This window comes from Haliotis cracherodii, unplaced genomic scaffold, assembly GCF_022045235.1.
Source record: "Haliotis cracherodii isolate W230 unplaced genomic scaffold, xgHalCrac1.p SCAF_11, whole genome shotgun sequence".
NCBI lineage: Eukaryota > Metazoa > Mollusca > Gastropoda > Lepetellida > Haliotidae > Haliotis > Haliotis cracherodii.
The window spans coordinates 33,061,992-33,076,162 of NW_027266266.1; the positions used below are offsets into that span (position 1 = coordinate 33,061,992).

General features: G+C 37.1%; 2 protein-coding genes across 2 annotated transcripts in view; one reads left to right on the top strand and one right to left on the bottom strand.

Moving 5' to 3' along the window:
- Window positions 1-14,171, bottom strand: part of LOC139456417 (tetratricopeptide repeat protein 28-like) — a 283,334-nt gene that overhangs the window by 92,621 nt on the left and 176,542 nt on the right. The window lies entirely within an intron of this gene.
- LOC139455686 (uncharacterized) lies at window positions 2,780-3,766 on the top strand. The gene has a single exon (XM_071237236.1). The coding sequence runs from the start codon at window positions 2,780-2,782 to the stop codon at window positions 3,764-3,766; it is 987 nt and encodes a 328-aa protein (XP_071093337.1).

The window sequence follows — 14,171 nt, forward strand, 5'->3', positions numbered from 1 at the left end:
AGTTGAAACAATTTGTGTTGGCAGTTGTTGTTTTGCAACTATATGATGGCATGTCACTTTATAAGAAACGGGTTTCTGCTGGAAATATACTGAGTGTTGACAGTGTCCGACTGACACATCACTTACCTTCTGACGTATGATATATTAATACGCACATTCCAGAAAAACTTGCAAAGTTTAGGCAATGTTTCTGAGAGATGGGAAGAGATTTTTCGAGCACAGAATTAAAAAGTGACATTTTCTTTTATATTTATAGTTAAGAGGTTATCATGCTTGTGTGTTTGGGGATGGTAAATATCCTGTATTAGGAATAAACATGATGTATTAGGTTGCCAAGGTTTGATAAATACAATGTTTATTCCTAATACAGGATATTACCATCCCCAAACACATGTGAAAACCTCTATATATGTATTTTATCAAAATAATCACTGAAGTTCCATTGTTTCCTTAAATCACTATTTAATTATTTGGTTGTATTGAAAAATAATCTGCAAAGTAGACAAAAATGTAACCACAAATGAAATAACATTTTCTTAAGTTGAGAAATCCCCGATCTTTGGCACACCTCATCTAACACGTGACATCCAATAAATTCCCTTTTTCTTTTTACAGCTATTAGGAAGTGTTGTAGAAGGAGTGCATCAGAGAAGTTTTTCTACAGCCTTATAGGTGGGAGTCATGGCGACATACAGTAACAAATATGAAACAAGTGATAAGTATTCTTCAATGTTTGCAATGTGAGTGAGTGATTGAGTTGGGTTTAACACCGCTTTGAACAGTACTCCAGTTATCTCACGGCTTGTAAGCTTAATGGGGAGAAAAAACAATAGTGATGCAGGTCTCTGACATTTACCACTTTGGTGGAAACCACAAGCATTGGGAGAAACATAATCAGGGTAAAACAGGATTCAAACCCACAATCATAGGTTTTCAGTTTAATAGAAAATATTTATTCAAAGAACCAAAAATTGGAAATTTGAGTATAAATTGTATATTTCAATACTCATCCTATCTCACACTTTGCATATCTTCTTTGACAATCCTATTTGGAAACCCATGTTTCCAGGCTCTTAAACAAAAACAGTCACCCGAAAACACACCAGCATTTCTATGGTTATGACCAACAACTGGGTCAATTACGTGCTCCGTGAACGGTAACCCCTTCCAGGATCTGACCATGTGCATCTCTCTACCAACTCATTCTCTTTTGTAGAGCTATCAGCCGAGAGGAACTGAGATGTGGAGATGGTAAGGTGGGCATATCGAGTGTGAGATTGGATAAGTATATAAACATACAATTACACAAAAATTTCTAATTACCTCAGTATTCAATAAGTCTAGACAGAACAGAACAGAACAGAACAGAACAGAAGTTTATTATAACAAGGGTATTTTAGAAAAAGGGTTTTTGGTATTTACTTAAAATGTAGTTTACTAAACTAAGCTTTTGGGTAACATATAGACGCATACGAGAGAAGTGATTGAACAGGGTGAGGGCATAACCCCAGGGCAAGTGATTATGGATTTTGCTTTTATTAGTCACTAGTGTGAGATTAGTAGAATTCGGTCTTGCAATGAAAATGTTAGAAGGGAGATAGATGGATGGAACAAAATCGTTAAGATTGGTGGTGATCAAATATTTCTGAATACTACTGCTTGATTGGAATGTCAAAATAACATGATTAAGTATCTTTTCGGCGCCTTCCAGTCTAGCAGAGTACTTGAGGGTATTTGATTATATGAGTATGTCCGAGTTGACCAATGACCCTAGAAGAGGTAATCAGATTGGTTAGACCGAAGGGCTTGATGATAAAACTAATTACTATGGAAATTGGGGAATGACCATTATGACTCATTTCTCATGATGTCAAAGGTGATTTTGGAGGGAGGAGCTAAAATTATCATCGATAGTATTTTGTTAGTTGTCCGAGAGTGGTGCGGGGAGTCGGGAGCATACAGCTGAACAGAACGGTTCTCTGTAGGTTTTGGGATCCCGAGTCAGAAAAGAAGTAGAGTTAACGTTCATCAGAAAAACCATCAGGCTCTTCAACCATCATCTAGGTATGTGTTGTATCTATATCAGGCAACAACAAGAATATATCTGAGGACCTTGTGTGTGTATTTATGATTAACTCTATCATAAATAAAAAGGACTGGAGCAAACCATCTGACTTGTGATTTTGAAAGAGAGCTACATCATCCCTAGAACCAAGGAGTAGTTGATAAGTAGAAGTGACCATAGGTAGAAGGGTAAAGTACCCGGAACCTAAGGTTACATATGGCGGAGTTGCTCTAAGATCACCGTACCATGCTCATCACAAGTTTGAACAGTTTGCATCTGCAGCTGAGTTGATGTACACTTGTTGGTTGTTAGCCTGAAACGAGTCGATGCTATTTGCCATTCACGGTAGGTGATGTCCTGTAAAGCGTGAATTGATTGTGAGGGATGTGTTTTGCCCTTGTATTTGTGAACTATGCTCACCAGCGGGACTATGGTTGACTGTTTGAAAGCCGTGGGGTGGTCAGTTTCCCATGAAGAGACTGTGTTATTGATTTCTTTGGTAGTACGGCTACTACCATAACAGTGATATTGATTTTCTAGTGTGGGACAGTCACACTGATGGAGGACCCTAGCTGCACGCTTGTGTGCATAGGAACTTTCTGCAGTATTATAAGACTGTTATTATCTTTCATCACCAACAATGAGCACGAGAAGTCTTGAAATTATGATGTTGAATTTGGACATATTGTCAGAGAAGAACCAAAGTGACTCAAAATGTTTCATGACAATGAAACTTGTTCTGCCTCTGATATTACAGAGACAAATGGCAGTTTATTTTCAAGAGGACTTGGAAATAAGGACAAATTAGACAACAGTTTTGCAGCTTTAGCAAGGGCTTTTTCCCTAAGTCAGTTTTCTCTTGAGAAATTCAATGGAAGTGATCCAGAAATTGCAAGTTCATGGTTAAGCAGATATGAGAAATTTAATTCTTTACATCATTATTCAGAAGAATGGACAAAGACAGCATTTAGTTTATGGTTAGACAAAAATGCTTTAAAGTGGCATGAAGCTCAAGACTTTAGAGACAATTCCTGGAATGAGGTGAAGACAGCTTTCCTTGCAATGTACAAAATAGGTTCAGCAAAAAGATATGAAAGACTAGACAAGCTTTATAATAGGAAACAGAAACAGTCTGAAGATTTTGAGGACTTTCTTCAAGAATTGCAATATGAGGCAAAACATCTTGATAGAGTGGACGACAACTTTATCATGGATGCCATCATTAGGAATTCTCAACCTCACATTAAACAGTTCATTTTGACAAGATTGCATGAGACCAAGGATCAAGTCCTGGAAAGTGCAAGAATAGCAGATGCTGCATTTGGACTGGCCACATCAGAGAATGACAGACTTGTGTCTGTTATAGAAGAGCTCGTTGGACAAGTATCCTTATTGACCAGTGCTGAAAATACTCGAACAGGAGGGAACTTTTCATATGAGCATCAGGATGACTCTATGTACAGAAAACAGTACATTAAAACTGGGACTGAGTGTACTGATGACCAACAACCAGTGAAGAACGGGACACAAACATTCCATCAACATCACAGAAGTGGTTGTGCATCAACACATGTTAATATCAGGGACATGAGTGACAATGATGTGCCCTGTGGACAAAACTGGAGCCCTGCTCCAAGGAATATGAACATGGAGGAGCATAAGGTGTCACAACCACTATTATGGAACATTTATGGACAATGAGGTAGGACACATTTTAGTATGTCTGAGAGTCTTGTGAGATCTATGCAATGTTTTCAATGCTGTAGGATAGGCCACCTAAGCAGATTCTACTTTTCTAATTAAGCCAAACATATGCAAGGGTTAACAAGGGCAGTGCTACATGTGGATTTGAGCCTGCCGCCAATATAGCAAATATTGATTTTGATAATGTTGGTAACATCATAGGCCACACTTTTACAATGAGAAATAATACAGAACCACATCATAGAAATGATAAGTGAATTGAGCGAGGTTGTTGTTTTGACTTGTAGTGTGGGCTTATCTCACAGCAGTATTAGGGTTAAGATCTGGAAAGACTTACACTGCCCTATGGGACTCAGGTGAAACTTTGAGCTGTATGAATTCAAAAGTATTCTCATCTTTTGGAGGTGAGAGTAGTTTTCCTATAACGAAATGAGGTGCAAGGTCATTGGTCGGTGCAGAAGGAAAAATGTGTTTGGCATATCTAAAATTCCTCTTACAGTTGGTCAGCTATGTGTTGTACAGGACTTAGGTCTTTTAGCCTTATCAATTGATGTGTTGTTAGGCTTAGATTTCTTGAGAAGCCAGAAGGCTAAAATTGATATTAGTCATAATAGGTTGACTTTGTAGGATGGACTTACAGAGACAAAGTTCATTGCCTATTCAGATTAATACCAACCTTGTTACATGTATATGTGATGTGGTACCACCACCACACATGAAACTTTGTTGCCTGTGTACATTAAGTTAGGCGTTGTTGAGCCAATTGAGTCTATTGCAGAATGGTTACATGTGTGAGGTGCTAGATATCTCACTTCATCTGTCAATCAAGTACCATTGTTTAGGTTGATGAACCCTGCTAGTTCACAGGTTCAGTTAGCAATAGGTGTCATTGAAGAAGTCAATATTGCCAATGTGTATGGAGAGTTAGGAGACAGTGACAACACACATACCATGCCTATCACCACAGGTGACAAAGCATTCAACCATGTTGATATTGACGGGACTCATTGATTGACGGGAATATGGATATCCAAATATGAAATGGGAGTTGATAAGTCGTAGAGTAATGCGATACCAAGTCCGGGTGTCTCGAAAAGCGAAGGGGTCCTAAGTGAGTTCCACAATTCAGAAATTGTGGAGGATTTCCATGTCAGAAGAACAATGACAGGGAAAGTGAAGAAAGAAAACAACAAAAAGTAAACAATAGAACTTCACGTAAGGAAGTGTGACAATCATATAGGTATATGATATACGGAGGATATGTAGATCCAAGGTTATGATAACAAGTTGGTTTTAGTCCCAAGTTATAGTGTCATGTGTCAAAGCAAATGGGTACCCAGATAGGAAATCAAGGATGATAATGAAAAGTCGTAGAGGTAACATGCCTACGCAGATATGAGATGATGAACAACATCGTAGAGGTAACATGCCTACGTAGATATGAAATGATAGTAAGTCGTAGAGGTCACATGCCTACGCTGTCAAGCCGTGGAGGAGACATGCCCACATAGTAATAATGTCGACAGGGACGTAGAGGAGACATGCCTACGTTATTTGAATATAAACACATAGATGAGGACATGCCTATGCTGTTTCAAAGCTTGAAAGATCAAGTCTAGAGATGCCTGACAGTCTCTAGTGGTGAGGTAGATATGTGTCTACCTCAAGTTGCTGAGTATATTGAGGACAGTCGAAAGACTAACGATGAATTCACTCGGGACGCTGTTGTATACCTCCTGTTGAGGAGAGGAAATGTTTGAAGTGAGTACAGATGGAATATTAAAGAGGTTTTGTTTTTTTCATGAGTTATGATGCTGACACAGATAAAGACACAACGATAGGAGTGAAAAGGGACATACGGTTATATATTACTGGGATTGAAGATGTAAGAAATCAGAAGTTGTTTAAAAACAAGGCCTTTTAACTTAAAAATATTCAACTGACCCACAAGTACAGCATATTATTGACACATGAACTTGAACTGTATGAACATAAGCGCTGTGTTCTGCGGTTTACTTAATGTTGGAAGATTTTATTTATGAGAGAGTAATATGTTGTATGGTACATTGGTGACGATCAATTGGGATTGTTGTTTATTGTTTTCACTTAGGGAAGATATGGCTTTATAGGGACAACAGAGTAGGAACTGAGATCAGATTTAAAATCTGAGAGGTAACTTGGATATTTGCGTTCTAAAGGACCCTTAGGCTTCGCACTTAAAGCTATGATGACACTACTCATGATGTGGAACCCATTGACGACATGCATTCCGGATATCTATCTCTGGGGTTAATACCTTCAGATATATGGGATGACTTAACATACGAACAGTCATGGTATCATATATTCACTACTGAATTGCCCAAGATCTCTAACTATCCAATGCTGTTTAGAGATATGTGAGGGAATATTACTATTAGTCTTCAGGTGAATCATACGTCCTGTGATGAGAATATGAGGGCTCCATTGAATTTTACTTATCACATACATGACGACACTTTCAAAGACATGTTAGAAGGGGTTACTTTGATCAGAAACATTATTCTTCAAGGTCAAATTGTTGGTTCTCAGAAGACTTGCTCCAAGAGAGCATTGCCACCTTTTATTGGTGAATTCTCACACAATTTATTTGGTACCGCCATGACAGTGGCGTGAACACAATACGTCAACATATCAACTTATCAAATAGAATGAGAGCGGAAGAAGCAGCTTTTAATGTGTCACAGGATTACATGGGTTCGTACATGTCTAAGGCCAATGACAGAATGGATGGTTTGAAGCAAGGTATAATTGCATAATGAATTGACTGAACTGATAAAGGTAGAGAGAGGATGGTAAGATACGATGGTTTCAGGCCATCTATGCACATTGGATAAAACTGGTTGCAAAGGAGTTACATTTTGCTACTATGGTTGAAAGGAAGATTAATCGGTTGAGCACAGAATTATACAAATTGTTAGAAAATGTACTATCAAACGAGTTGATACCTTTCCGACATTTAAGGCAGACTCTATCAAAAATAAGGAGAGCATTGAAATGTCACAGTTTTAGAAATTTAAGTGATCTCAGACATACTAGTGTCCTCTTGTATAAATGTTGATGTTATACTGTATTCAAGATGTTACTTTTACTACATATTTTATGTTTTTGTGCTGACCTATATGCATTTATTTATAATATATATGAATGGGTACACCTACCATATGAGAAAAACATATGTTGAATATCATGAGAGAAAATTTATCTGTTATATTACCAGTATGTTGTATATGGTGCATTGCATTGCACCGCAGGAGTTCATTGATGTTTGAAAACGGATACTGTATTGGTAGATGCCGCAGTCTTCTACAATAACACTTGTGAAGAGTTTTACCATTAGGAATATATATGTTGTGGCATGTTCATTGACCTTACGATAAGTTGATGTTGTTTTGATGTTGAAAAAAACAACTATTGTGATTGTTGAGTCAGGTGAGATGTTGTTTGTTTACTGAGTATAGATGCTGAAGCTAAATTTCAACATTTACTTGAGAAATTATAAGAACAAACTGTTGTAATCTTCAGTTAAATTCTTGCATGAATTTAAAGTAATTTCCTATTTGATTTACAAATGACTGAATTTTTGGACAATTAACCCTTTTTGGACATCAGAGATTGGACTGTCAAAGATTTCACTGTCATACATGTAGGAATGAGCAACCTCATTCTATAAGATGATGGAGAGAATCATTTTTTAATAAACTTCCAGGACATTTTTGATCATTTGATATGGAGAACTTTTCCCATTGGATCAAGACCGTAAGAGTAAGTTGAATATGTCATAGAACATTCTGACATGGAACATGTTGATGATACAGAATAGTAAGATTATATATTGGACACGTAGAACTCTGAAACTGTTCATCAGTTGTTTATTGGTGTTGTGATACTATTGTGATTTTTGCCTGAAGGAAAAAGCTCATATGTCTTTACATATAAGATCGAAATCTTAAGAAATGTTTTTATTACCAATCTGCATCTACTGAAAAAGTGTAAATTTTACAAAGAAGAATTGTTTGATTATGCCTTTATAAGTCTTGGCATGTTATTATTCTCAGATAGGTACAACCCAAAATAGGTCCTATCTGAGACATTACCCTGTAAAAATTTCATTGTATTGATTTTTCTGGTCCTCAGATGCATACACACACAAGTTGTTACATCTTGATATTGTACTATTGTATTTACATCTTATATTCTGTTATCATTGGTCAATCGCATGGGACATGCTCTACAACGGAAAGGGCATGTATAACAAGGGTATTTTAGAAAAAGGGTTTTTGGTATTTACTTAAAATGTAGTTTACTAAACTAAGCTTTTGGGTAACATATAGACGCATATGAGAGAAGTGATTGAACAGGGTGAGGGCATAACCCCAGGGCAAGTGATTATGGATTTTGCTTTTATTAGTCACTAGTGTGAGATTAGTAGAATTCGGTCTTGCAATGAAAATGTTAGAAGGGAGATAGATGGATGGAACAAAATCGTTAAGATTGGTGGTGATCAAATATTTCTGAATACTACTGCTTGATTGGAATGTCAAAATAACATGATTAAGTATCTTTTCGGCGCCTTCCAGTCTAGCAGAGTACTTGAGGGTATTTGATTATATGAGTATGTCCGAGTTGACCAATGACCCTAGAAGAGGTAATCAGATTGGTTAGACCGAAGGGCTTGATGATAAAACTAATTATTATGGAAATTGGGGAATGACCATTATGACTCATTTCTCATGATGTCAAAGGTGATTTTGGAGGGAGGAGCTAAAATTATCATCGATAGTATTTTGTTAGTTGTCCGAGAGTGGTGCGGGGAGTCGGGAGCATACAGCTGAACAGAACGGTTCTCTGTAGGTTTTGGGATCCCGAGTCAGAAAAGAAGTAGAGTTAACGTTCATCAGAAAAACCATCAGGCTCTTCAACCATCATCTAGGTATGTGTTGTATCTATATCAGGCAACAACAAGAATATATCTGAGGACCATGTGTGTGTATTTATGATTAACTCTATCATAAATAAAAAGGACTGGAGCAAACCATCTGACTTGTGATTTTGAAAGAGAGCTACATCATCCCTAGAACCAAGGAGTAGTTGATAAGTAGAAGTGACCATAGGTAGAAGGGTAAAGTACCCGGAACCTAAGGTTACATTATTACTCATGAATCACGTATTGTGATATAGAGCATACAATATACATATTTATATTTACAGCGTGTATGAGTGTGCATAAGCATAAAGTAATTACAAGTAGTACACTACTGCCTAAAAGTTCATTCCCCTAACACGCGTTGAGAACGCGTGTAACACGCATGTGACACGGGTGCTCAACGGGTTGCACACGGGATGAGCACCCGTTGCACACGGGTGTGCAACGGGTGTGCATCGCGTGTGCAACCCGTTGCACACGCGTGTGCCACGCGTGTAACACGGGACTGGGTTCCAGTTGAAGTTGACAAAATTATCAAATGAATAGTGAGATAAAACAAAACAGTGAGATGTGAAATTTGAGTTAATGAGCGGCCATTGAGCTGTGCTCGCCAGACCGTAAATACAAGGTCGGCCCGTCTTAATTAGTGTTCGGTTGCTAGATTTTTATGACATGAACCATTCCACTAGGGTTCCGTCTAGCCATTGTGGCTAGCCGACAGTAGAACAGTAGTGAATTTAGATGCGAGTTTATTGCTAGGGGAACCCCCGTGTTGACACAATTGTCGCGGGTTGGTAAATGTTCGCCATTAATAAAATGATTGTTTGTGGATTGCGAACATATTCATTTGCCCACACGAGTCATTCCATTTGATTGCAAATATAACGTTTTTCGTTCGCCAAATTTATGCTTTAGACAGTACAATTATGATATAGCCGTCACCACTACTAATGTCTCATTATTTCACGTAGGAATATGTCCCATTTCCCCACACCCCACTTTCTGTTTTGTATTTTGAAAGAATAAATAAAAGAAGGTTTTGTGTGGGACACTTTTATACTAATTATAAGAGGATGTTGTAAATGAATATGAACAGCCATGCTGTCTGACTGTTGATAGAATTTGAGATCTTCACAATCACCGGGTGTGACCATGTAGACAGAATCTCGTTAGGGTTTGTGATTTTTACATTTGCCCAATGACCATAGTGAGTATTGCTGGGGATACCAAACGTAACAGTTTATTATTAGAGGTTGTGAGTACCTATACCGCGTAGATAGGATATATTTAGGATTTTAATCCTTCTTTGAGAGGCATTTAGAAGTTGGAGTACTACGTTAGGATAAGATTGATGGGTGACTTTAATCCTTTCTTTCTCTGTGGGTAATCCTTTCACGTTGATTGGAGGAAGTCACTCAACCACGTCATGACAGGTCGTGAGTTAACTCACTAACTACTGTGAGCGTTTTTGGCATAACATCTTTTCTTGTATAAACATAGAAACGATGCTCACTCACTGTTAATCTTCTGCAGTTTGCTGGCAAAGTGGGGATAAACCTCAGTGTCAAAGACGATCAAATTTAGTTCGAATCCTTGTTTATATGTGACATCTCCAAAATGGGGACATGTTCATAAACTTGGCAAGTAATGATGAATTTTAATATTAATATTATTATAGTTTATGAAATTGTTAATAAAACTTTAATAAAATTGTGCTTCACTCTCAAGAAAAATATATTGCCTGTTAGTAAATTTATATGTCACGTTTCATCGGCATTTTTCAGTGATATTGGGACTACATGAAACATGGCTGGTTTTACATTTCTGATACAGGTGCTTGACTGACTGAGTAGTTCATGATCCATTAGATATGTTTAAATCAGTCAAGTTTGCAACAGTAGATGAATACGTTGATACATTTGGACCGCAGTTACCGATTAACAACTTAACACATAGAGACAGGGAGGAGATATATAACCAAACCTATGGTCATGTTGAGACAGTTGACAGTTAGAACGTTGGATTAAATGACAGTAACTAATTTGAACATTCCCCAGTAATATTATAAAATACATCATAACTCATAACAGTCCGAGAAACAGCTTCCAGCCATATACTAGTATTGAAGGGACAATCGCTTTTGACAGTTTAAAAATAAACTCACCTTAAGGTGCTTGGCAAGTCAAAACTGATCTCCCTGAATATGTTTTTTGGGGTTTGACAGCAACTATGCTTGTGGATTTCAGAGATAGACATGATGTGTTAGCTAGATGTTATTACAATAAGCGAAAATGTCTTAAAAGTCCACAGTTTGTTTAATAGTACAAAAAGTATGTTATAGATCTATCAACGTTTTCTTTTATTGAACATAATATTTGCACTATATTGCTGTTAGCTGTAAATAATCTAGCCTCCCCATGTACGTAACTTACATATATTTATGTATGACCAGAACAGCAAATAAAGTTCTGGTAGATAGGTACCTCGGAGATTTAACGTTCGCTTTCCGACTTAAGCCCATCTCGCACACGGGGAAGCACTTATACTATTAGGGTAAAAAAGCGTAATGATTAAATAAAGAAGTGCACCCCCCCCCAAAAAAAATATAAGTTTACAGCCTATTCTAATAATAAAGTTAAAGGGGTTGGGGTTTGGCTGGGTGGGAGTGGGAGATAAAAGAATATTCAATAATATGGAAAAGTTTGGGCCTGGGGGGGGGGGGGGGGGGGGGGTAATCGGTGCGCAAATAACTGTGTCAAGTCCACTGCCGGGCTGATGCGGTGTCAGTGTCAGCGATGAACATGAATGCTCAAATTATAGACCTGTAGCACTCACAAGTTGCTCAGCCAAAATATTTGAAAATTGTATATTCAATTCTTCGATAACAGCAAATATAACCTTAGAAATAGATTCAACATACAAACAATCAAATGTAGAACACAGACCTATGCTTAATAATAATTTCTTCTGGATGTGATCAACCTGCGGAACCCTCTATCCGATGAAGTAACTAATGCTCGCTTATTACAAGAAATCAAATCATTAATTAATCGTTCTGATACAATTACTAATAATTTTGACTTCAAATATTTTCATAGATCATGCCAAATTGTCCACTGTCGCCTTAGGCTCGGATGCAGTGACTTAAACGCTGATAAGTTCAGACGACATGTATCAGACATACCAGACTGCACTTGTGGATATCACCTTGAAGATGAAATTCACTTTTTCTATAACTGTCAAAAAATACGATAATATCAGAAACACTGTGTATTTCTACACACATGGGTATGGTCTAAAAATGATATTACGTGGCAGTAGTTAAGCAGTTCTACAAACATGGCTCTTCTTAAATCAGTTCACGACATCATTGTCAAAAACAAAAGTTTGAGTAGCTTAATTTCATGCATGTAGTAAAGGAAAACTGCATTACCTTATTTCACAGACACCACTTGCTTCAGTGTATTGGCTTCGTGTATTTCATTTGTGCATTTTGTATGTCTATGTTCATCACTCTCTTATATATATCCAGCTGTTGTTAAGTTGTTACCTGGAGAGGTATTACATAAGCAAGTTTTGCTTGTTTACCGATCCAGATTTCTTTTGAAATAAAAATACGTTTAAGCCAACACAGCTAACCCTAAAACACATGATTGTAAACTATTCAAAAAGGGGCACTAATCTCTGGCTTCTTCTCGGGTGTCGGACTCAAACTCAAACTCATTTATTCTTAGAATAACATGACATACAATTATCTACAATTTACAATGTACAATTTAACAAAAATAATAAAAATAGGATACGTGGATTCTAATACAATTTACCAATTGTATTGTACACATTGTTAAGGAATTTAGATAGGCCTTTTAGATTTCTTACACTGTTAGTGGTCATAATTTTCTTAAATGTTTGGAAACTTAAGATATTGCTTATTTAAGAGTTCACATCACCGTTGGTAAATAGCTTCACATTTGAATAAATAATGCAATTCATCTCCCACAGCGATAGATTCACAGAGTGGACACTGGCTGTCTTTCCTGTGAATGTTCAGCCATCGACCTGTTTCAACTGGTAATCCTTGGTTAGAAAAATCTGACTTTAATTTTGAGAGCAGTAGATATTTCGCAAATGAAGGTTGATTCATCAGGTAATACGACCTTTGGATTTCCGCTTGGGCTTTCTAGCTGCAGTGAGTCAATTTGCTCGTTAACGCAACCGAGCGTGACAAGAGACTGGGCTACCAGTCTGCAAGGACAGCTAAATAAGCTTACGTATATTTGAAAACTGATTGGTTACCCGTGATCTATGAAGATTTCAACAAAGGGCGCATGATAATTAATTTCTTCAGCCTAAACAAACAGACAAATAACGGCGAAAGCTCATCGGCTATCGTTATTTGGAAATACCCCTGATGGTTATTACAGTTTAATAATAAAAAAAGTATCCCTGAGTGAAAGCATTTGCGGATTTCGGATTGCGTGGATGATACAATTACTACTCCCTTGTTGTCATCCACATTTTCTGGTATAACCCTACACTTGTGTATTTGTCGTAATTCACTTGCTGCTCAGTTAATGAATTTATAACATGTATACTTAGTTGTAGCACCACTCAGATATCCCGATAAAGGTTCAAATTTGGTCTTTCTTGTACCTGGGGTAATTATTCAATCTAAATCCAAGTTTGAAGTGAGGTGGAATGTGAGTTATGTGATATGCACGTGGCGGCCCAGCAAGAGATGTATGATCAGTGGCTTTACTTTTTTTGTAAATCAACTGATCATTCCCAGACATCAAAGGATCAACAGGAAATACGTTGATTGATTAATTACTGTTATCCTCCACAGTGGATATGTCAAAAGTAAGTGTTTACATGTGAAGGTAGGTTTACTAAACCTAGGCAATACACTCATATCATGGGGGGAAGTACAGATGTAAAAACAACATACTTTGTTCAAAGGGTAACCGATAATACACTGACTGGTTGTTCATTGTTATCTAACTCAATGTATGTTTTTAAGAACCGAGGACATTATAAAAATAGTTGTCACGTGGGCTTTCTCAGCTAACTTGGCACCTATGTGAAACAATTGAAACAAACTAAGTGATCAGTTAAGAAACGAACACGGGTTATAATATTCGATACATTTAAACATTTGGAACGTTTAAAAACGATATATTTAAATATTTTAATATATTTCATATATATTCCAAATATTGTTTCCAAATAATTATTATTAAAGTATTTGATTCTCACATAGACATTTGACATCGAATAAGTATTTTTGTACAGCTGCAGACGCACTGGATATTGTTCCTTTATGTTGATATTCCCGGATACATTATAACTTTGGTAGGTTGTAATAATTATATTTGCATTTTGTTTTCATTCATTCGCTGCAGCTTTGAACAGAATCATTCTTGTTCCTTTCCGTTT

Excerpts from the sequence above, each read along its gene's own strand:
- LOC139455686 (XM_071237236.1), top strand. The coding sequence starts at position 2,780 with ATGTTTCATGACAATGAAACTTGTTCTGCCTCTGATATTACAGAGACA.